We start from the raw sequence: 24,559 nt of genomic DNA on the forward strand, positions 1-24,559 counted from the left end.
TGCATTTATTGTGGGCACCACCCCCTTAGAACCACAAAGTAGAACAGAGAGAAAAGCCAAAAATAAATAAATAATAAAGTTGTTCGGCATTCCTGGGAAACAGATACTCTGTTATGCAAGAAGCCATTGCTCTTGCAGTCTGAGAGAAAGGATTAGACAAGTTGAATTCCCCCCCCCCCCTAAATCTTCCTGCCTCTTGGTCCCCTCCCATTCCCCCCAACCTGGGCCACCACCACCTAGTGTCCCTCTCCCCCATCAGTAACAAAGTGACCCACAGTTCTTCATCTGAACAGAATCACCTTTTGTTCTTCATGCCCAAGGAATGGAGAAGGGGTTTAGGGGGGCCTGAGTGGCGTGAGGGGAGCAGATTACACCTGCGTGTCCCACGAATATCCCGTGGCTCCCGTATGTTCTCTACCATGTTCATTTGTGAGCGTGTTTCTGTGATGTGTGGGCTCTGGGCAGTGGCCTTTCTTCCCTGTGCCTCAGGGTGATTCAGGGGGTGGGAGGAGATCTCATCGGTGAGATCTCTATCGGACAGCTCAGAGCAGATAAATGATGGAGCTTGTCCTTTGGCGGGTGTTTCAATCTATGTGTCCGCATTACTCAATGCCTTTCATTCATATATATGCATTTTCTCATTTATTTAAAACTTGAATTTGCTTCCTCCAGCCCTTCATTTCATCATGGAATGCCAGGCCATAGGTAGTCTTGTTTTTTTGTTTTCTTTTAAAGATTTTATTTATTTGTCAGAGAGAGGGAGAATGCACGCATACATAAGCAGGCTTCCTACAAGGAGTCCAACGTGGGACTCAACCCCAGGGCCCTGGGATCATGACCTGACCTGAAGGCAGATGTTAAACCAACTGAGTCACCCAGGCATCCCTTTAGGCAGTCTTGTAATGCTGCCCCACATCCTGCAGATGAAGGAATAAAGGCTCAGAGAAGGGTACTGATGTACTTAAGATCACATAGCGAAAAAGTCCCTGGCCACGTTTCACAGTCCAGGGATGGATGCCATGTTTGAGTTTCAGGTAAAATCCAAATAGGTGTTACTGTATCCCAGGCAGCTTCTTCAGGCTCTGCTCCCCCAGCCACCTGCTGCTCAGGGCCCTGGGGGATCCTGAAGGGGTTTTCAGCTAGAAGAGCCACTTCCTGTTTGGGGCCAAGCACTTCCTTGAAGTGACTCACAGGCTCCCACTGGCCCCGTGCTGGGAAACCAAGGTGGGGGTGGAGCCAGGCTCAAGCCATGTCCCCTTCTTTCTGCCTGCCACCCCAGCTGGGGGACCCGAGACCACACAGTGCCAGAGACTGGAGGTAGGAGGAGCTGGAGATGGAAGGAGGCCGCTGGACCAGCCTGCTGAGCAGGGCTCTGAGAGTACAGGGAAACCCAGGCCATGGCGGGCAGGCGGGCAACCTCCACATCGCGTCATTCCCACATCTGCCTTCCAGGCTAGCTAACGGCCATGCGCAGGCTGACAGCAGAGGCTGGGACCCCTCAGAGAGAATCTGTGTCACTTTCTCTTCAGTGCAGAAGGATGGTGAGGTGGAAAGAGCAGGAGGCTGGGAGTCATCAACCTGGATTTGTGACACCAACTTTCTCATGAATTTGCCCCCCACCCTTCTCTGGGTCTCAGTCTCCACGTGTGGAGGAAGAATTGCTGGCTGTGGTGTTCTGTGATGGCTTGGTGTCTCAGGATGTGTGTGAAGAGATTTGGGGTTGAATTTTGGCTCTGCCACCTTGCTGGCTGTGTCCGTCTCTCAGAGTCTCCATTTTTAAATTTGAAAGAAGAATCACTTTAAGCATTTTACATAATGTAATCTTCACATCAACCCTATGAGTCAGGTTTAATACTGTTGTCATTGTTGCTATTTTATGATAAGGAGATGGAGGAATAGAGAGGTTAGGTAACTTGCCCAAGGTGACACAGTAAGAGTCAAGATCCTAACTTGAACAGTTTGACCCCAGTGTGCATGCAGTAACAACTGTGTTTTTGGGGTGTCTGGGTGACTCAGTTGTTAAACATCTGCCTTTAGCTTTGGTCATCATCCCAGAGTCCTGGAATCAAGCCTTGCATCAGGCTCCCTGCTCGGCAGGAAGCCTGCTTCTCCCTCTCCCACTCCCCATGCTTATGTTCCCTCTCTTGCTGTCTCTCTCTCTATATCAAATAAATAAATAAAACCTTAAAAAAAAAAATGGAGAATCTCAGGTCCCGGTCTAGACCTCCTAGAAAACACTGTGTCAGACTGTGTTTTAACAAGGTCTCCAGGTGATTTGTTTGCACGCTGAAGTTTGAGAAACCCTGCTCTATTTATAATCCATCTGTCACTTACGGTCCTAATGGGAGACACAAGAAATAAGAAAGCTTTGTAGACAGTAGCACTAGGAGAAAACTGGGGACTGCAGGTAGAGGGAGGCAGGGTTCAGGTGCCATAGGGGTCTGTGTCTGAGGAGCTCGATGTCACTTCTAAGCTCTGTCCCGCTCCAATCTGAGGCTGAGCCTTGGCCGTGTGTTTCTTGCCAGTGTGTGACTTCAGGGCCCGATGGCATCAGAGAGTTCTCATGTTGGTATGGGCTTGGGCAATGGGCCTGAGCCACCCCTGTTGTGGGTCTGCACAGCAGCAGGAGGCCAAGGTCCCAGGCCTAGCTCTGCCTCTGACTCTCTGAGAGGCCCAGGAAGGCTCCCAGTCACGCCAGCCCTTGTGGGCGATGTGGCCGCATCCTCGCAAGCCTGCAGCACTGTCCCAGGGCTGCCTCCTCTCTCCTTTTCTTGCCACGGCCTATGGGTACCGTCTCTCCGCCCAGTTCTTAGACAGGAGGGCTGCCCCGCTAGCTGTAGGAGCTGGGGATGGGGGAGGCAGCGCATGAGTGAGAAATTAGCCACATAATTGTGGTGCCCTGGATCCCGCCTCCAGCCCCCCGGCCCTCCTTGGTAGCTGGGTTAGAAGAGCACCTGGTTCGGTGGCTACCTCCAGAGAAGCAGGTCTCTGGGCTGCATGAAAGGACCTCAGCCTCCTTACCCCAGGAGCCACAAGTAGCCCCAGTCTCTCTCCAAGGCAGCTGGGACTTGAATTGCGTTTCTGTGGGTTCCAGAGGGAGTGGGAGTGGCTCAGGGTACTGGTTGCCCTGGGTTTAGGGTTAGGGCTCATTTGTGGGCAACATACATGGAGGTAGGATTGCTTGTGTGGGGTCTGGTTGCTCACAGCTGGATCCCCCCGTCAGCTCGGCAGCTTCCCTGGGCAGTGACAAGGTGTGGCCCATCCCTGGGGCCCACACTCAGCACAAGGTGGACGCACATGGGGACTTGCAAAGGGTCAGGTGGGAGAGAAGGCAGGGTGGACTGATGAGTGATATGACTGGGTTTGTCCCCTTGTCCCCTCAGCTGTCCCAGGGAAGTGACATCACCGCCTCTGTGGACAGGACATCCTAAGGAGCCCCGGTCACAGCCACTGATACCTTCTTCCAGGTAAAGAAAAGCGAAGGGAAGTGTTGGTGGCGGGGGGGAAGGGGAGGTTAGAGACAAGCTACAGAGGGCAGCACGCTGGCTGCTAGCGGGGACAGCACTGTGCAGTTTACAAAAAAAAAAAAAAACAGTAATAATAATCAGAAGCCCTCAGTAGAGCTGTCTGGTAGACCATTCCTTCCTGTGTACCAGGGACTTGCCTAAGCCCCTGACACATATTAGCTTGTTTCATCCCCACAACAACCCATGAGGTGCTATTATTTTTCTAAAAAGATTTTATTTATTTATTTGACAGACAGAGATCACAAGTAGGCAGAGAGGCAGGCAGAGGGAGAGGGGGAAGCAGGCTCCCTGCTGAGCAGAGAGCCTGATGTGGGGCTCGATCCCAGGACCCTGGGATCATGACCTGAGCCAAAAGCAGAGGCTTTAACCCACTGAGCCACCCAGGTGCCCCAGGAGGTGCTATTATTATCCCCACTTTATAGATAAGGAGGCTGAGGTCTGGTTGTATTATACCAATTAGTAGGTGGTAGAACTGGGTCTCAAACCCAGGCAGATTGGCTCTCAATGCACATTCTTAGTCCCTGTGATTTCCTGCCTTTAGAGCCATATATTAAACTAAGTTTCCTTGACTTTCAATTTGGGAGTTTAAAGGGCTCCCATTTCCAGGAGAGACTGGTATTTTAAAAGATAATCCTAGAGAAAGTGATGCTTCAGCCAAAGGAATGAATAGCAAATGATGGAATTGGAGGTCTTGAATCATGGAACTGGCATGAACCTTCAAGGCATGCTGGGCCAGCAAATTCCTGCAGCTTTCTTCCTCAGCATTTGAGTAAGTCCAGTTTTCTTTGGTTACGGAAGGGAGACCTAGACATTTGAAAGGAGGGAAGAAAAGGTTAGGCCCCAGTTCTCAGACATCCTGGAAGTAGAGGGGCCCCTGTCCTTCACAGGACACCACGATGAAGAGAGACAGAGTAACAGGAAGTCAGTATTCTGTGCTAAGGCTGAGGTCATCTTGTTCTAGACCCAGAGCAGATGTGTGTAAACAGATCTCAGGGGGTTAAGCAAAAATTGTGGGAGAAAATACTTAATTGAGACTTTTTTTAGTAACCTTTTTTCCTGTCAATTGGGAGAAGCTAATTATTCTTCAGGAGTAGAAGTGGAAAGGGCTCAGAAACGGCTGCACAGTAGCGTGGTTTAAGAGGCTCTGATCTCCTTTCCTTCCGCTGCACATTCAACCAGCTTTTCCGACTGACAGATAACCCTGCAGCCTCCTTGGTGCCAGGCCCAGTGCAGAGACACAGGCCCCCTGCACAGTGACTCCCCTCTTGGGGATGGGGACTGGGGTATCTTGTGTCCCCGTCGCCCCGTGCAGGGTCACAGACACTGGGCTCCTCAGAAAAGCTTGACTAAATGGTTCTGAAATCCTGCCTGGTAGGCAAGGCAGCTAGGGAAGCAGATAATTACTGGGCACAGAGGCCTGCGATCATGTCTGGAGAGTTCTGCCAGATGACGGGAACACAGAGATAGGAGGCAGTGGGCATCTGGGGGGGGGGGCGGATCGGACCGAGCTTTGCACAGGGCCCATTTGTTAAGATGGACAGGACTTGAACTGGGGTGGTGGGGAGGGCTTTCCTGGCAGAGGGCCCAGCCTGAGCAAAAGGTATGGAGGTGGGGAGACGGGATAATGTGGTGCGCTTAGAGCAGAGTGCTGTGAAGAGGGGTAAGGGGGAGGTGAGGCTATGCAGGTAGATATAAGGGGAAGGAAGCAAGAGAAAGATTCCTTAAGTGATAGGCCTTGCTTCTCTCCCCAACCCCAAGGGCCTGCTTGGGAAGCCCGTTTGTATGATAACTGCTATTTTACATAAATAAATAAAATAAATCAATGCTCTCCATTCCCTCCGGGAGTAAAAACTGGGCAGGGACAGGTTTGCTTAGTGCAAGTCTCTGCCATACTCAGCTTTCTCCTTTTCCTCCTTCATGAGGACCCAGGGAGAGGCCTCGGAAAAAGTCAGCCTAGTCCCTGTGATTGAATCACCATGTTCCTGGGAGGGACTGGGGTGTCAGCCGAGACAAGAGGTTGATGGAAGGCTCCCCCTCACCAAGCCCCCAGGCTGATTCTTGAGGCCCTGCCAGAAGCCCTGAGAATATTTGCTCACTCTGCCTGCTCCGGGGAGAACGTGTCAGTGCCAGTGGGTAGCAGCAGTAGGGGTCCTGGCAGCTTCAGGGGGGAAGAAGTCAGCCTTCCAGGGAGGGAGGGGCCTATCACAGGATGTATGCAAGCCCACGCAGGCCCCTGTGCTGGGGAACCAACCCTAGGAGCTGTACTGGGGATTTCTGCATGAGAAGGGTGGCTGGATGGAATGTTCCAGATCTTTCTCTGCTGACATTTGAAATGGTCTGAAATCCAAAGATAGTCTGAAAATCCAAGGATAGTTCTTGGATCCCTGTTGGACTGCACCAGGATTTCGTGATTGTATGAGTCTTGAGTGAGTCGATTCTAAGACCCTGGTTTTGAGAGCTTGGAGCTAGAGATTTTAAGTTCTGAGATGCTAAGCTCCACATTCGGAGCAAGGCCAGGTCATTCCCGTGAACTACTCAGCCTATACACATAGTCCCGACTTGGGAAACAGTGGTCCCACCTATGGACCCTGGGCAGGGTCCATTCCTGGCTCCTGTCCAGCCTGCAGCCGCAAACACGCCCGAGACCCCCGTGTCTGTCCCTGTAGGGCCTTCACTGAAGCTCGGCACACCTATCCAGGCCTCCACCACCCTCTCCTCCCTGTCCGTCTATAAATTGCGGATCTGCTCCTGCCCTGTGGAGCTGGCCAGATGCTCTGTGAGCGGGTGTGTGGAGGCCCTCATGCCCTGGAAAGCACCGGGCGCGGGCTGTAGCTGTAGCTGCCATTTGGGCAGCGTGCTTGTCTCCTCGAGAGGAAGGTTCGTGTCTCATTCTCTGTGAATCATTCTTGGCTCCCAGCAGGGCCTGCCACAGAGCGGAGGCTTCTTAAACATAGACTGAGGGAGCTCAAGAGCTTTAGGTAGGGGATAAATCGTCCCCGAGGCCACAGTTCCAAGGAAGCCATCCCATCCCGAGGGAGAAGCAGAGAGCCCTTTCTGCAGGAGGACAGCCAGGAGGGGCGGAAGAACTGGGGAGCCCTTCGCCGGGGTCTGGAGCCAGCCCGGAATATCAGTCTGGCTTGGCCTGCTTGGAGGGGAAGGGAAATCAGAGGTCTCCTGGCACGGAAGTGTTGGATAAACAGGCAGCCCTGGCACCACTGTGGAAAGAGACGAATAATGACCCTAATTACAGCCTGATTGATTCTTTGAGCCTCCTGCAGAGCCCAAGCTTTAGCCACTGAGCCAGAGCCAGGGATTTGTCTCAGTGGGTTTGGGTTTGGTATCTTGATGGGTGACCTGGAGGTGCCCTGCTACCCCTGGTCTCCCAGAGGGCAAGGAGTCTCCTGTTGGCAACAGACCCCCTCCCCCAGATGGTGCCCACATGGGGCTTCACTTGCTGGCTGGAGCCTGGGGCCGCCCTCAGCCCTGCTCATGCCTCTCAGCCACCAGGCTTTCCTTGTGCTATCCCCCTACCTAGAGCCCCCGTGTCCCCCCACTTTGCCACAGATCCTTCCTTATTTCTGAATTCCGCATAAGTCTGCCTTGTCCTAGAAGTCACCCTGCAATGATTAAGTGCCGGGATCCAAGGAGGCACAGGAGTTAGTGAGACCCAGAAGAGACCCTGATGTGGGCAGGGAAGGTTTCCTGAAAGAGGGGTTTTTGAGCTGAGCTCAGTAGGAGTTTTCCAGGCCTTGAAGATGGGCATAGGGGCCCAGAGCAAAGGCCATGATAGGTACACCTGTGCTGGGCACAGGCGATGGACGAGAGGCAGTGAGGAAGGACCACAGGGAGGCCGTGTTCCCTGAGCACTATGGGGAGGTGTCCTCATAACCCTGTGCCTTTTATGCCTGAGGTTTTACTCTAGGAGAATGTTGGGGTAATCACTGTGAGTTACCAAGCCTGTGACTACCTATACCGTGGTCCTTGTCAAAGATGGTGGAGGCATGTTCGCGGGGGCAGCCCTGGCCTGGGGCTCTAAGCATGTCACAGGCCTTCCTGCAGCTGTCATCGTTGTTTTGACTGTTCTAGTCAGGGCTCCCAGCGTTACTCTTGGGAAGGGAGGGGCCTCTTCTCAGACTGGGCAAGGACCATGGGGTTTGTCTTTCCCTCCTTCCTGTCCTGCCCTGTCTCCAGTTTTCTCCGGAGGCTGAAGAGAAAACAAGTGGTTAAAAGGCTGTCATCTGGTGTCATGTATCCCGAGACAGGAAAGCTGAGGCCAGAGGCTTGTGGGGTCCACCCAGCTTGCTGGTCACCCAAGGCTGGGTTGGGGTTGAGGCCAGTGAGGGCAGCTGTGGCCAAGGAGAAAGGGGGCTGTTCCTTGTGCACTCATGTGCCCAGCCTCCCTCCCCGAGGCCCTGGCAGGCCGCTGGAGAAGCTCAGGTCTCCTCCTCCTCATCAGGGGTTTCCCTTTTCCTCCCCTGGGTTCTCAGCCCTATTCCCTGCCCCTGCTCCCCTGGTGCCAACCAAAATATTGGGCTTGGCCCTTTGATGTGCAGTTTGCTGGGCGTCGTGGCCGGCGCAGACATGGAAGGCAGCAGGAATGTGGGCAGACCTTCCCCCTGGGGCTGGGGCCACGGAAAGACTTGACAGTCCTAGGTTCACATCTTCTCTCCTCCCCAGTTAGCAGTTTGGCCTTGGGTGAATCACTTAGTCTCTCCCTCCTACCTATCTGTCTATTCATCAACCGACTGATATAGGTATCAAATTGAATGCACAGGTACTTAATTAATAGCCTTTGGGAAACATTTTTAGGTTTACGGAAGAATCGATCACAAAGTAAAGAACTGCTCTATACTCTCCCCTCCCCCCGCAGATGCCCTCCTTATTGACATCCTATGCTGGGGTGGTATGTTCGTTCCAACTGCTGAGACAATGCTGACACAGTATCATTAACCAAAGTCCTAGTTTCCACCAGGGTTCACTTGTGCTGTGGGACATTCTATGGGGTTTGACAAATGTCTGATGGCATGCACCCATTATGAACGCATCGTATGGAGTCGTGTCATTGCCCTAAAAATCTTTCTCTCGCCCTCAACCCCTGGCAACCTCTGCTCTCTTTACTGCTCCCATGGCTTTGTCTTTTCCAGCGTGTCACAGAGTTGGAATCGTGCAGTTGTGTAGTCTTTTCTCAGACTGGCCTCTGTCACGGAATAACACGCTGTTAAGATCTCTTCATGCATGTATGTGGCTCGATTGTGCATTTCTCTCTGTCACTGAGACTGATTCTGTTGTCGGGGGGGACCAGTTTGTTCATCCATTCATCTAGGGCCCATGTTTCCAATGCATAAAAGAAGGCCATGGAGCTTGACTTGGGAAGATTGTCATCAGGAGATGACACAGGTATAATCCATGTCACTTTCTGTGACTAGCTTCTTTCACTCGGCCCTGTGTTTTCAAGATGTATTCCTGTTGTAGCATATATCCAGGTTTTGTTCCTTTTTATTGCAGCCTTAGGTCCTTTTTAAAAAGAATTAAAAAAAATTTTTTTTAAGATTTTATTTATTTATTTGACAGAGAGAGATCACAAGTAGGCAGAAAGGCAGGCAGAGAGAGAGGGGGAAGCAGGCTCCCCACTGAGCAGAGAGCCCGATGCGGGGCTCGATCCCAGGACCGTGAGATCATGACCCAAGCCGAAGGCAGAGGTTCAAACCACTGAGCCACCCAGGTGCCCCATTTAAAAAAAAATTTAAAGATTTATTTAGAGGGACGCCTGGGTGGCTCAATTGGTTAAGTGGCTAACTTCAGCTCCGGCCATCATCCCAGGGTCCTGGGACAGAGCCCTATATCAGGCTCTCTGCTCAGCGGAGCCTGCTTCTTCTTCTGCCTGCTGCTCCCCCTGCTTGTGCCTTCTCTCTCTCTGTCAAATAAATAAATGAAATCTTAAAAAAAAAAAAAAAAGAAAAATATGTACTTAGAAAGAGTGCAGGGGGATGGGCAGAGTGAGACAGAGAGAGAATCTCAAGCCGACTCCGTGCCAAGCGTGATGATCGCTGCAGAGCTCAATCTCATGACCCTGAGATCATGACCTGAGCTGACATCAAGAACCGTACACTTAGCTGACTGAGCCACCCAGGTGCCCCTGGGTCCTTTTTGGTGTCATTCAATCTAGTCCCCCATTTCTCAGGCAAGTAATGTAAGGCTCAGAGAGAGCTAGTGAGCCATCCACGCTTGCACAACAAGTCAGTTGAAGACCAAGCTGGAACCAGGGCACCGACAGCTGGCCTGAAATTCTTTCTACTCTCAGGAGAGAGAATAGGCTTGGGGGCTGCAGGCAGCATGGTCCTGGACAGTGAGGGTGGTGGTCATGTGAGGGAAGTATAGGGACGAGGGTCAGTTCTGTGCCCGAGATGTCAAGATGGGAGAGAAGCCTGGAGGTGTCAGTATCATGATCCTGCTCCATTAGCAAGGGCTCACTGCATCCCAGGCTCAAACCCTTGCAGGCCCTTCCATGTATAAAATAGAAGGCTATAAAACTTCAGGGCAGGGGGGGCACCTGGGTGGCTCAGTGGATTAAGCCACTGCCTTCGGCTCAGGTCATGATCTCAGGGTCCTGGGATCGAGTCCCGCATCGGGCTCTCTGCTCAGCGGGGAGCCTGCTTCCCTCTCTCTCACTCTCTGCCTGCCTCTCTGCCTACTTGTGATCTCTCTCAAATAAATAAATAAAATCTTTAAAAAAAAAAAAAAAGGTTCAGGGCAGGGGCCGGGAATTTGGACAGAAAATGGAACTTTGGACCGAGGGGTGCCCTTGAACAACGGGCTCAGAGGTGAGGGCTTTCTCTTATCCTAGAGCCAGGAGGAGGTCCCAGCTAGGGATTTCTTAGGAACTTGGCTGGTATTAGCAGCCCTGGAGGTTGCTTGGAGAAATCGATCAATCCTAAGTAATGTCATTAGCCCTGGCAGGAAGGGGAGGTATCCTAGGGAGGCTGGGGAGAGTCTGGTCTCTGGGAGCATGTCTGACTGCTCAATGACTGAACAGCACACCTCTGTTAGCAGAACTTCCAGGGCCCCACAGGAATCCAGTCCGGAAGGTCCCCAGTGCCCCCCACCTCTTGTGGCTGGTCACTGGGGACATGGACATAACTCAGGCCATTCCATGGGGAAGGCAGGCCTGTCAGCCGTGTTTGCCCAGGGTGCCTGGGGAAGACTGAGGGATACTCAGGACTATGGGAAGCTGGGAAGCCCTCTAACCAAACCTGGAGCTCAGGGCAGACTCCCTGGAGAAGGTTAAGATCTGAGCTGAGACTCAAAGTATGGGGAGGTGTTCATTAGCAGAAGGAACAGCAAGTTCTGGAAGGTGAAGCTAGGAAAGTCAGAGGCAGATCCTGGCCATTTGCCTGTGAAAGAGCTCACTCTGGCCACAGGGCAGGCCTTAGACTGGTGGGGTGTGACCCCTGTAGGAGGCCAGAGGATTTCCTATCGAGGGGAGATATGAGACTCGGGCCGGACCAGTGGCCAAGGGGCTCATGAGAAGAGACTATGAGGGATGTTAGAAAAAGTTCGAGGTGGTAAGGAGGTCACTGTGGCCTGTGCTGGGTCTGTAGGGCGTGGGGGACACCCCTGGAGGCAGCTAGGAGTCACTGGCTATCCCAGTCGAAAGGGAACGATTGAGTGGGCTTGTCCACACCTGGTAACTGAAGTCCTGGGAGTGGACGAAAAGGTCCCAGGAGAGCATGCAGAGGAGAGAGAGGAGGCTTGCCTCCCCAGAATGCCCCTGCCATGATGAACAGTGTGAACACTCACGGGGCCGGGGGCCAGGGAGGGGAGGCGATTCTGAGAGCCACGATCAGCTGAGCCCTGGGCTGAGGCCTAGTGCAGGCAGTTCTGCTTTCCTAACCTGAAGTGGAATTTCCATTTCTGTGCCTTGTAAGGCTCAGTGTGGTGGGCGGGGCAGGGGAGGGCCGAGGACATGTGGGAATCATTTCTGGGCTCTGGTAGTCCCGGGAGAGGCAGTTGAGAACAGGGGAGCTTGGGTGTGGGCTCCTGTTCACGGAATGCCCTGATCACGGTACCTGCTGTACCTTGGTCACTGCAGCCATTTGCCCTCCTGGCACTCTCCCCCCCTGTAATCTGGTCTCCTGTAGGAGTCCTGGCAAAGGCCATTAACCATTTTACAGATTGAGAAACCAAGCATCAGGGAAGAATCCCGGAGGCCCCAGCCACAGAGCAAAGGTGAGACAGATGTGATTGATCTGACCGGTAGAGGCCTCATCTTGGGGTCAGATTTGGCCTTCTACCCCTTCTGCAAGGCTGCAAATGTGGGAGTACATTTGTGAACACACACTCCTTCCGGAGCTGAGAGCAACCCCCCCCATGGCCCCTCCCCTGTCCCCAACCCCATGGGACCTAAGTCCCCAGACTGCAGCTGCACACCATCCATACTGCCCTTATGCGCTGGGCTGGGCTTGGCTCCCAGAGCCCCGGGCCGCTGCACTGTGGTCCACAGGCCTCCCCCGGGAGCCACGGGCCCAGAGGCTACATCACACAATTCCCAGCAATTAGGAGGCTCCGAGTCAGTCAGTCGATATTCCCAGCAAAGCCCTAATGCATTCCCCACCCCCTTTGCCAAGCTGAGGCTGTAATCCCAGTGCTGAGGTGAGCATTTGGTGGGGGGGCGGGTTGGGGGGATGAGGGTAGGTAGAGGCCCTGAGTGAGGCCACGGTGGAAGTAGTGGGTGGGCCTGAGGCCCAGCCTGCCCCTCTGGTGAGGCCCCTGGGGCACTTAGAGACAGGCCTCAGCCGCTGGCTGCCTCCTGGAAGCGTATCCTGATCCTCCGTGCACAATGCTAAGTGCCTACAACCTGCCTTTCCTCTCTCCAGAATACCAGCTCATGAGCCGCTGTGGCCAGCCCAGAGGCTGCCAGGGTCAGCGGACTGCCCCCATCAAGGGCCGGGCAGTAAGTTCTAGGCTTTGTGGGCCCTTCAGTCTCTGTCACAACCACTCCCCTCTAGAGTTTCTGTTGCAGCAGCCATAGACAATATGTAAACGAATGATGTGGCGCAGCCAATAAAGCTTTATTTATGGACACTGAAACTTGACTCTCCCATAATTTTCATGTGTCACAAAATATTCTTGTTTTGATTCTTTTTTTACTTTTTATTTTTTTGCCCCTGAACTATAGAAATAGAGAAAAGTCACTCTTAGATTGTAGGCTATACAAAAACAGTCCGCCGCTCAGATCTGGTGCCTGAGTTACATTTTACCAACTCCCGGGTTAGAGGAAGGCCCCTGGAGCCAGACTGACAGGCTCTACTGTGTGACCTTTGGCAGACGGCTAAACCTCTCTGCGCTTCAGATTTCCCATCTGGAGAATGGGGATGATAATGACGATATGTGGGGAACGTAAAATGGTGCGCTGCTTTGCTGTTTTTATGAAAATGACTCTTGGCCGTTCTTCAGAAGGTTAAACATGGAGTTGCCGTATGACCTGGCACTTCTGTTCCAAAGCATGTGCACGCAAGAGAGGAAAGCACGCTCACACGATAACTTGTTCATTAGCGGTGTTATTCCTGACAGCTTGAAAGTGGTAACAGCCTAGAGGTCTCACAGCCGATGAATGGGTAAAATGGTCTGTCCGTTCAACTGAGTGTCCTGCAGCCCCTGAGAAGGAAGGCAGCACTGACTCCCACTACGACAGGGTGAGCCTCGAGAACCATTAAATGAACGAAGCCAGACACAAAGGGCTGCTACTGTATGACTGCAATGACAGGAGGAGTCCAGAAATGGCAAATCCATAGATGCGGAAAGTACATTAATGGTCTGGGGGAAAAGAAGAGGGGCTATGGAGAGGGGGAGGGGCGGTGAGTGCTAGTGGGTCTGGCTGTTTTGTTGGGATGAGGAAGATGCTTTGGAATTGGTGGTGATGGTTGTATAACTTTGTGACTACACAAAAAACTGAATATGCTAAATACTGAATTGTACCCTTTAAAAGGGTGAATTTTTGGGCTTCTGAATTTGATCTTGATAAAAAGCTAATTCTTCCCAAGGTCACTAGAAGAGTTAGTGCAAGTGAGAGGCTTTGTCTGTCCCTCACTGGCCCTGTGGGGTCCTGAAGGCATCAGTGTGCCTGTTGCGTTCACATTGTTCACATTGTCCCCAAGACCGAGGACAGGACCCCATACATACCATGTGGCTTGAGTCTCTGGAGTCCCACGGACCCAGGGTTGAGTCCTGGCTCCTTGGGAAAATCACTGGGCTTCTCTGAGCCCCAGGCCCCTCGTCAGGGTGTGTGAGGCACCGGAGCCAGAGGCCATGTGGCCGAGGCTAGCCCCGAGTGGCAGAGCCCCCAGCAGGCATCTCCAGGGTGCCAAGCAGGGCCAGGCCAGTTGCTGCTGGTGGCAGCGACTCAACCCTCAAGACAACTCTCCTTGTTCCCGCAACCACAACAGGATTCTCTGAACCCAAAGCCGTGAGCACTGTGGACCAGAGCAGATTCTCAGACTGGCCCCAGCCCGGTACTGGCCTGCTTGCCGGGCACCGTCCCTTTCTCTCCCTGAGCCTCAGTTTGTCCAGTTATCCATCGGCTCCGGGACACAACACCTGCCACAGGAGGCATACCGGGGTCACTCCGTGCCTGGCCTATTTTCGACCAAGTACATCGGAGGTCGTGACTGAGAAAATAAAGCTGAGGATGGCTGAGGGCTTTGGGAAGGGGTTGAGGAAGGGGGCCTGGGAAAGTGTGGTTGAGGAAAGAACATTTGAGCGAAGACCTAAGGAGAGGAGGGGAATGATGGTGCCCTGTGGAGCTTGAAGGGAAAGGCATTCTGGACGCAAGAAGGAGCGACAGGTGCGGGGCAGGTGCAGCTGGGGGTGACTGGGTCTGGGGTGAGGGGCGGGAGACCAACCCAGGGGTGCTGCCAGTGTGCGGGCCTCCAGCTGTATAGGCCTCACGGCAGGGCCCTGGGCGGGGACTGGCACCTAACTGCGTGGCAGCGATTTGGGCTGTGTCTGGTGCCAAGACCCTGCACCTCCCCTTCCTCACAGGCCTGTGCTTCCTTCCACAGGAGCCGCCAGGGGCCTCCATGGGCGCCTGAGGGCCGGGCGCCGGGGCGGCAGGCAAGAGCATGGTGAGACACCAGCCGCTCCAGTACTATGAGCCCCAGCTGTGCCTCTCCTGCCTCACGGGCATCTACGGCTGCCGCTGGAAGCGCTACCAGCGGTCCCACGATGACACCACGCCGGTGAGCTGCCCTGGGATCAGGCAGGGGACCTGGGGCACCGCAGTGCCTGGGGGAAGGCTCTCAGCTCTGTCACTCTGCCATGGGACTCCGGACAAGTCAATGCCTCTCTGGGTTTCAATCTTTCCTTCTTTAAAACGGGCCCATGGTCATTTCAGAATCTACCTGACTAGGCGGGCAGGGAAGTAGGCTGTCCTGTCCCAGAGGGAGCCAGTGAACTCTCCCCTGACATCCTGAGGTCTGGGCAGAAAGGGGCGCACCTAGGAGGGACACTCCAAGAGGAAGGGCTCTCACCCTCACCAGCCCCCTGCCAAGGTGAGCAGAAGTTTTCAGCTTCCTGGCAGCTAGGCAGGTGGGCAGGCGGGTGGCTGGAGGGGAGGGTGAGGAGGTAGGCCAGGCCATCCTGGAACCTGGGAGCTGGCGGGGCCATGGGCTGGCACCAGGGCATCGTCACCTGAGCCACAGGCCTGTCCGAGTTGGCAGCCGGCACCCCAGGCCAGACCCTCAGCTGAGCTGACGCTTCCGTCCCTGGGGCACTGTTAGCCGCCGGATCTAGTTTCTTCCCTGAAGGAACCCAACTCCTTCAAGAGGGAAGGGAGGGAGATAAATAGTATTTATCTAAAAGATTTGCTGCCTGGAAAACAGCTCTCCTCCTCTCTGCTGCTTGTCTAAACAAAGAACCCAGGGTCCAAATTTAGCCAGCCTTGAAACAGGCTGGAGTGGCCAACGGTGTGGGTGACCCAGCTGAGGTCAGCAGCCAAGAATCACTGGGGAGGGGGGGCTCTCTGGATTGGGGGAGCATGGGGAAGCTAGTCTACCTTCCTGCCCTCCTTCTCTGCCTGTGCTGGGGACCAACAGAGCCCTGGCCTGAGTCAGGAGCCTGGGTTCACAGTCCCCAAAGGGTAAGAAGCAAGTGCTACCTGGTGAGCACACGGTCTGACATTACCACGTCCCCACGCCCAGCCCAGAGAAGAGGACATGCCAAACAGAGGCAAGGGTCTGCTCCAGGCCACTGGACAGGTCCCAGGGACAGGGGCCAGCAGCAGGTCCTCCCTGAGTCTGGAAAGGCAGGAGTTCAGTGGGTGGCTGGCCCCAGGTGTCTGTGCTGGGTACAGTGCTGAGCTCTGATGCAGCCCCTCTCGCTTCTCCCACCAAGCCCTGGAGCTAGGTGTCATCGCCACCGTTGTGCACAGGGAAGCAGAAGCCAGGGATGCCAGTGAGGGGGCAGAGCTGTGATCTGGACCTGGGGCAGTGACGCGTAGGGAGGAGGACGGCTGAGCTCCCCAGCAGTGAGCAACTTGGCTGTCGTCCTCATCAGAGTAGCTGCTGGGGGAAGGCAGAGCCCCCAGGACATCTCGCAGCCCTCTGTGGGCCCAGGGCAGGCCTATCCAGGCTTCAGAGTCAGGAAGTGATAGGTCCTTGCTGCGGCCCGCACGGGGCCCAGGGTGGAGGAAGTGGTTGGCTGAGGCCGGTTTTGAGCTGACTGGGAGCCCAAGCGGGGCTGTGTCTGCAAATGCCAGCACCTGGGGTGCCAGGGATGGAGCAAGTGTGGGAGGGGCTACAGGAGGCCCCAGGCCAGCTTGGCTGCGAGGAGGTTTTGTGGCAGCTCTGGGTGTCAGGGCCTCTGCCGACTGGGGTGAGCTCCCCTCAGGCGACCCTTCGAAGCTCCCAGCTGAGATGAGCCTCCTCCTCCTTCCCTGTCATCCACCTCATTCTGCTTCCCCGCCCACTTCCTGGGTTCCAGCTTCAGCCTGCTCATCCTTTCTCTCTCTCTCTCTCTCTCTCTCTCTCTCTCTCCCATCTCTCTCTTTCTTCCCAGTCCCTCCTTAGATGCCTGGGTGGAGACCATGATGGGGGCTGGGCTCTCTGGCCCGACACAGGGAGGGGAATAGTGACCCAGTGTTTCAGAGTCGGGGCTGGGGCTGAGCAGGTGTTCCGTAAGCTTTGCTGAACTGACAGGCCCGGGAGTGAGCTCTGGGGGCACAGGCTGGGTGTGAAGGGACATTGCCAAGGCAGTGGAGGAAAGGCCCCCAAAAGGGGCAGGGGCTCCACCTTTGCCTGTGCCTCTTCTCATCCCCACCTTCCCTTGGTGAAGACCTTGGGGACCCCTCTCCTCCCCCTGCCCAGGCACTGCCTCCCCTCAAGTCCTCTTGAGGGAGCCTCCCTAGCACCTCCCAACCCAGACAAGCCCTGAATCAATTTATTCTGTGAAACCAGACCTCTCTGATCCCCATCTGTGAAATGGGGCGACAGACTGGTGGTGAGTCACAGGAGCCTTTCATCATGGCCCTGCTCAGGCTGGGAAATAAAGCCCAAGAGTAACGGTTAACATTTATTGAGTACCTATTGTATGCAGGGGTGCAAGAGCTTACATGAGTTGCCCTGTTTGTTCTCTGCTGTGGGGTGGGTTTTACTGTGATGCTGATGGAGAATTTGAGGCTTCGCTTCACATCACACCTGGAGTCCAGGATAGATTTACTAGAGGAACCCACAGGAAGATGAAGTCCGGGAGGGGAGGACACGCAGGTTTTGCGTATGTGATTAAGTGAGAACTTGCCAGAAGGGGAAAAAGGAGGGGCAGGAGGAGGATTTGGGAAGTTGCCAAAGGGAGGAAGAGCATGGGACCAGGAGCCCTACAAGTGGGGCAAGAGTGGGCATGGCTTGAATGCCAGACTGGGAGCCCTCCAAGGTTCTGGGATGAACAGGGGCCCCTCCCTACTGGAATGGACCGTGGGGGCAGTCTCCTTCCTGTCCCCCCAGCCCTATGCAGTCCCACCTCCCCCGAGCCTTTGCTCTCACTGTCCCCCAGCCCCAGGACACACACTGGACACATAAGGGAACAGGAAACTGAGGACCCAATGGGAGAGGTGAAATGCCCTCTTCTGCCCCCAGCCCCTAGGGAGCGGAGGAGCCGGCAGCAGGAGGCTGGCTCACTCGACAGCTAGGAAGGGGAAGTGAAGCTTTTTATAACTGGAGATAATTAATTGGTTGTTGTCTGTGACTCATTACTCTAATACTGCCAATTAAGGACCGGGTAGGACAGAAGACAGTTCTCAGGCTGTCCCCCAGGGCTCCGTGAAGACTGCGTGTCTGGGGGAGACAGCACAGTGTCCAAACCAGCTTCTCATGTAGTGAGGGGCATTCAGGTCAATCACCTGGGGAAGCTTCCCAGCCCAAGATGAGGAAGGAGACGGACATCAGCTGTCATCTCTCTTGTATTTCTGTAGTGCATTTGCCTTTCGAAGGCTGTTTTAAGCTCGTTTGACCCCTCTGTCTCCCAGAGAGGGCTCCAGGAAGAACAAGTGATCCGTTCAAGCCACAGGGTTGGAGGCCAGGCATGTGTGGCCCTCTGCTTGCCTCCCCAGGCCTGTGCTCCCCCACCTTGGGCTCCACACCAGCAATCTTGTCTGGGACGCACCAATTCCAATTCCTATTTCCTCAACAAGAACCAACACAGCCAGGCCACCCAGCGTGCTCACTGCTGAGGCCCAGGAAAACCCCAGACAGGAGAGCTGGCCTGAGCTGCTGTCTGAGAGTTAGTCCTGTCTAGCCAGATGGGGAAGTGTTCGAGGCACGGGGTGCTGTGGGTGCCAGAGCTTCTTGTGCTTGGGAACTGAGAGCAATCTGGCCTCCGTGTGGCTCTGTGTGAGGCGGGAGGTCGTTGCTAGGCACTAGGCGGTGGCAGCCTGAGGCTGTGCTGGGGAGCCTGCTCCCCATCCCAGGCAGAGGGAGCACAGCCAGACTCAGGCTGGGCGAGGACCAGTCTGGTTCTGTTGTGGAGAGTGCGCGGAGACGCTGGAGGGGAGGTGAAGGAGCAGGGAGCCAGACAGCGGGGCTGAGGCCTCACCTGGGGGAGGCATATGCAGCATGCTCCTGGCAAAGGGAGGGATTTTAGAGACGCTTGGAAGGTGTAATCAAAAAGCTATCTGTGGAAGAGATTGAGGGAGTCCTGTATGATGCCTCCCATCGCCTGATTTCTAGTCTAGCCGGGTGAGGCTATTCCAGAGACCAGAGATGGAAATGGGAAAGCATGCTGTTTCCCCGGGGCAGGTGGGGGGAGGCAGGAGGGGAGAGTGGTCCCCACAGAGTCCAGGAACAGAGTCTAGGACACAACAAAGTCTCCCCACCCCCAGTGGCCTAGCTCCTTTGACCAGAGCCCCTGCAGCCACTCAGGAAAGACCCCTGCTGGGGGAAGTCCATCATTTCCCCCCCATACCCAACCCCTCCCAGGATGGCCTCACCTCTTCATGGCACTGGGCCTGTACTCAGGCTGCCCTGTCGCTTGCAGTGCCCCTTCTCTCTTTACCTTGCGAGGCTCGTGGCAATGCCTACTCCTCTCTCTAAGAGTTATCTCCTTAAACATAAAAAGAATCAGGCCAGCTTCCCTGAGCTCTCGTAGCACCTCTGGCCTGGGCTGCCCCCATGGACTGTGACTTTCTGTGTGTCCTAAGGGACTCAGTGTTGTGGGAGCAGGGCCCAGGTCTTGGGGCAGAGCCTGCAAGATGACGGAGCTGGGGAGCGGCAGAGTAGTGAGGAAGCCAGTTAGGGACCAGGACTGCCGTCCTGCTAACTGCACCCAGGACAAGGCCTCTGATGAGCTCTTGGGGATTGGGTGGTCTGGGAGGGGTGAGCATACACTTGTAGACAGGTGCATACTGCCTTCTGGTGCTCCTGGCTGTGGTTGGCAGATGAGGGTGTGGGTTTCGCTGTGGGACCTCCCAGGCCACCCTGGGAGCAGAGACTGGACCCTGCTGGCAGTGTGCAGGAGCCCCCGGGGTGGAGACTTCCCCAGCTGGGTCCCCACCTCTTTGTCCTAGCCCCACCAGGTGGACCTCCAGGGGAGAGTGTGTCCTACTCGGGAATCAAGGTGGGATCCCTGGCCGCCTTTGCCATAGGCTCCAGGGTGTCACTGCAGTCAGCTGAAAGTACTTGGGCATCCCTGGCCAGGGACCTGTGGCCTGAACTCCACCCTGCTTCCATCAGTGACTTAGTGTGGGACTCTAGGCCAGGTCAGACCCTCTCTGGGCCTCAGCTTTCTTATGGGTTAGATGGAGGTGCAGAGTCATATGCCCCAAGGGGGTACCAGTGCTCCCTCACATCTTGTACAAGGGAGACCGCTGTCCCAACCTTGGTGAAAGCGTGTTCACCTATAAACTTCCCTGTTCCCTTTTCTGGTGCTTTGGCGAAAAGGCGCCCAGCAGGTCAGAGGGGTGCCTTCTGATCCCTAAATCCATAAAATGGGGATTTAAAAAAATAAAATAGGGGCACCTGGGTGGCTCAGTGGGTTAAAGCCTCTGCCTTCAGCTCAGGTCATGATCCCAGGGTCCTGGGATCGAGCCCCACATCAGGCTCTCTGCAGGGAGCCTGCTTCCGCCTTTCTCTGACTGCATCTCTGCCTACTTGTGATCTCTGTCTGTCAAATAAATAAATAAAATCTTTAAAAAATAATAATAATAATATAATAAAACAAATAGAGTGGGGATAAGACCTTGTGTCATCCTCCTTATTGCAGCAATAAAGCCACACCCGTCTTGGCCTTCAGGAACCCCCACACTCCACCCAGCTCCTCCCCGGCCAGTGCCCGGGGTGCCCGGCAGTGTGGCGGCATGGCCGTGTGCACTCCAGGGGAAGCGGCTAACATTCTGTGACCATCTTGAGTGTCTGCTTAGGGAGCCCAAGCAGGGTGGGAGATGATAGGGGGCGCTGGCACCCAGCACTCTGCCACCCTGGCAGGGCCCTCTAAGAGCCTGGGGTAACCCCTCCTCAGGTCCCCCAGCCCTCCCACTCCCATCTCCCTGTGGGCTGGTGTAGCCCACAGGACGTGTGCGGGGAGGCGGGATGCTGCAGGCCAGGCCTGGTTCCATCGTCCCGCCTAATGAGCCGCTCTCAGCAGTCCCCAGCAGAAGCAAGGGCAGTCAGAGGCCTAATTGCCTGGCTCTCGGTAGCCCAGAAAAATCAATCCCGCCTCTTAGGCTGTCAGGAGCTGGCTGTGGGTGGGGACTCTAATCCCTTTCCCTGCTTTGGCCCTAATGCTATAAACCTCCCCAGGCCACCCACTCCCCCCCAGATCTCCTGGGTCAGGGCCAGAGTAATCCTGCCAGGGCCTTCCACACCCTTCCCAGCTGACATCTCCCAGGCTTTTCTGGTACATCAGTCCCCCTATTTGGCACGTGGCATGGGTGAAACAGGAGGATGACTGAAGAGCTGGCATGCCCGAGACCTAGCCTGCAAGAGGGCAGACTCCATGGGTAGGCACCCCTCAACCTCTCTCTTGGCTCTGCAGGGCCATGTGGTGCCGAGGACCTGAAATCAGAGTGGGGACCCCGGCAGAGGCACAAGGTACAGAGCTCAGCCAGGCAGCACCCACCCATGGGGAACGGGCTGCTCTGGGACAGACTAGAAAGCCTAGAAGCAGCGCGCGCACATCATGAGCACGGAAATGATGCCAGACTTCACAGACCGTGCAGGGACAGCTGAGGCATCCATTTGGTGGAAGTAAAATTAGATCCCTGCCTCTTACCTCACACCCAAATACATTCCAGATGGATTAAATTGTTTTTTTTTTTTTCTATTTTTAAACTCCTCTTTTCTATTTAGGAAGTACACATTTGTTGAAAAAATTCAAACGACTTGGAAAGATGTAAAGTAGAAGGAATTCTAATCTTAACACTTGAGAGAAATGGCTTTCCAGCCTCTCTCTGTGCGTGCACGCATACGTCCACGTGGAGCCGTAGACAGAGGCGGACAGAGAGCTGGGCAGATTACAGATTTGAATGTAAACAACGAAGCCAAGAAATTACCAGTATAAAATACAAGTCAGATATATAGACTTAAGCTACCTTTTCTTTCTTTCTTTTTTAAGATTTTATTTATTTATTTGACACAGAGAGAGAGGCAGAGCAGCAGGCAGAGATAGAGGAGGAAGTAGGCTCCCTGCTGAGCAGAGAGCCTGATGCGGGCCTCCATCCCAGGACCCTGAGACTATGACCTGAGCTAAAGGCAGAGGCTTAACCCACTGAGCCACCCAGGCACCCCAGAGCTACCTTTCTTAAACACAATACCAAAGACAAAACCTATAATAAATTTTATTTATTTAATGTGTTGTGCATGTGTTGTGAGAGAGCACAAGTGGGGGAGGAGGGGCAGAGGGACAAGCAGACTCCACTGAGCATGGAGCCCCATGCAGGGATCAATCCCCGGACCCTGAGATCATGATCTGAGCTGAAGTTAGACACTTAACTGACTGAGCCACCCAGGCACCCCAAAAATTTAAATTTTTATGCAAAAGTCATAATAAAGTCAGGGCGCCTGGATGACTCAGTCGTTAAGTGTGTGCCTTTGATTCAGGTCATGATCCCAGGGGCCTGGGATCAAGCCCTGCATTGGGCTCCCTGCTCAGTGAGAAGCTTGCTTCTCCTTCTCCCACTCTCCCTGCTTGTGTTCCCTCTCTCGCTGTCTCTCTGTGTCAAATAAATAAATAAAATCTTTTTAAAAAAATAATAAAGTAAAATGATCAAATAAGAGAAAATATACAGTATAGATGCAAGCAAATACTCTGACATAGAGAAAGCTTTTATATGCCCATAGGAAAGGAAGCCAGTTCCCCCAAATAAAAGTTGCTGAGCTCTGCGCCATCATACTTCTACTCCCTCCCTCTGCCCCAATCCAGGCCCCCTGACCTGTCATCTCAGCAAGCCCTTTCCTTCCAAATTTATTGCAGGCATCTCCTCCTCCAGGAAGCCCTCCAGACTGTACCCCCTCCTGTAATTGGCTGTCTCCTGAGCAGTCCTATTCTCCACACCAGTTCCTAGGACTGGAGCTGCCTGCTGTCTGCTCGGTCATCTGTGGGGGTTGCTCCAATGGGATTCCAGACCTCATTCACCTCCCACTGCGCAGGCAGGGCTCAGCACGTGTGTCTAGGGTGACTAGAAGAGAGTGGTGGCAAGGACACAGATGCTGGGATTTGGTTTAGTATGGAGTGTGAGGTAGGGGTCTAAATTTTTAACAAATGGATGTCCAGAGGTCCCAACACCATCTGTTAAATGCGCCATCCTTTCCGTACTGATTTACCATGTCTCGATCTGTGTCCTTGCTTCCAGGCTATTCCCCTTCTTTAGGTCTCAGTTTCTCCATTTCAGAATGGGGTCTGTAGAGGATGAGGCGAAATGGTCTCTGAACACTTTTCTAACTGAAATTCCAGGGTTCCTGGCCTATGACTCACTTGGTGAACTTGGGCCAGGCCTTACCCCTCTGAGCCAACTTCCTCCTTGGTCAGACAGGATAATTACCTGTCCTACTTACCATTGCTCTGGGATAGTTGGAGATGCTGAAGGCACTCACACCTGGGTGTGAATTCTGGCTTCACTCTTAGGGTTGCCCTTTGTGGCCTTGGGCAAGTCACTTCCCCTCTCCAAGCCCTGCTTTCCTCCAGCTCTAGCGCCTGCTTTGCAGAGCTGAGAGAAGAGAGGACGAAAGAAGATGGAGCAGGCGGGGGTGTCTCAGGAGCACCCTGCCCCCACCCTGTGAAGAGCTCACGCAGGGCTCTGTCCTCCCGCAGCTGGCACTGTGGGGCTGGGAGTGGGCACGGGGCATCCGTGCACCCCGCCGACCCTGGCACCCATCCTAGGCTGGGGGCAGGTGAGCTACTGGCTGTCCTCAGCAACCGGAAAAAATCTGGTGTAGGGCAGGGGGGTGGCGGGGGGGGGTGGTAGTCTTGATCACTGTCTTCACGTAATTAAAGGGCTGTCAGATGTGAAATGATAATTAAAGGAACAACCATGGATTTGGCAACTTACAGCTTACATCTGTAATCACATGCGGGCCTGGCAGCCCTCCCATGACGTGGAGGTGATGTCATCCCCGTGAACAGAGGAGGAAGCTGAGGCTTGATCCTAAGCTGGTGGCACACAACCCCGAGGCTTGTGGGGAGGAGGGCTGAGAAGTACAGTCCAGTGGCTCTTGCTTGCATTCCCCCCACCCCCTGGTCATCTGACCCCAATATTTCTTGCCCCTTGGCTGGACTTGTTCTGTGTGGTATCGGAGAGCCAGCTTCAGGGAGGCCGTGGAGGGGGCAGAGGTCAGTGGCACCTCAGGGAGGGACACAGGGACGTGCAGGTCCTTGCGGGTCTGTGCCACCTTGCCAACCTGCTGTCCTCATTTTACGGTGCAGGCAGCTGGTGCTCAAGAGAATAAACACATGTCTTCTCCTGGTGGCCAGTCTGGGGTCCGAAACCAGTGTTGCTGGGCTCCCAGAGGCAGCGTGTCCCTATCTGGCTGCTGTCTCTGAAGGAAGGACGTTCAGTTCAGAGGGAGAGCACCCACCCTTGGAGCTGCAGGAAGAGACACAGGGTGGGCACCTCTCCTGGAGGCTCAGAGGCAGTCTCTGCCCGGGGAAAGGGGGGTGGGTGGTGACAGCTGGGAAACAAGAGGCCAGCACCCAGTGCTGGCTCTGCCGTCCTGTGACACTGAAGTCTGTGGGCAAGCCAAGGCTGGCTTCTGGACCCTGGGTGGTGGGGAGTTGGGGGTGGTTGAGGGGGTGCATCCTGGCTTGGGGCTGCAGCGTGGGGCCAGCAGGGACCTGAGGTGAGCAGCAAGCTGCAGGGCCTGGGCCCACACTTCCTGTGCAGGGGATGTGGCTGCAGCCCAGGCTTTGTGGCTACGTGAGACCCTGCTGCTTACAAGCTCTTTCAGCATGGCACGTTTTTCTCTGAAGGCAGAAGGCTCTGGGGTGGGCGGGACAGACACGGAGAGGGGTGAGGAGAAGACGTGACCATCAGCAGGAGACAGCGAGGAGGAGAAGTG

The 24,559-nt window shown here is 54.5% G+C and overlaps 1 protein-coding gene across 6 annotated transcripts in view; it reads left to right on the forward strand.

The window, feature by feature from the left end:
* Nucleotides 1-24,559, forward strand: part of GDPD5 (glycerophosphodiester phosphodiesterase domain containing 5) — an 83,339-nt gene that overhangs the window by 26,851 nt on the left and 31,929 nt on the right. For 3 of the 6 annotated variants that reach the window (XM_032356680.1, XM_032356677.1, XM_032356683.1), the window contains exons 2-3: nt 3,384-3,467; nt 14,585-14,761. In XM_032356680.1, coding sequence (XP_032212571.1) covers nt 14,645-14,761 — 117 coding nt within the window. In that variant the 5' untranslated portion in view covers nt 3,384-3,467; nt 14,585-14,644. Of the gene's footprint in view, nt 1-3,383; nt 3,468-11,698; nt 11,754-13,097; nt 13,220-14,584; nt 14,762-24,559 lie in introns of all 6 variants that reach the window. The other 3 variants (XM_032356678.1, XM_032356679.1, XM_032356681.1) reach the window with 3 other exon arrangements.

Source organism: Mustela erminea, chromosome 9 (assembly GCF_009829155.1).
Source record: "Mustela erminea isolate mMusErm1 chromosome 9, mMusErm1.Pri, whole genome shotgun sequence".
Classification (NCBI taxonomy): Eukaryota; Metazoa; Chordata; class Mammalia; order Carnivora; family Mustelidae; genus Mustela; species Mustela erminea.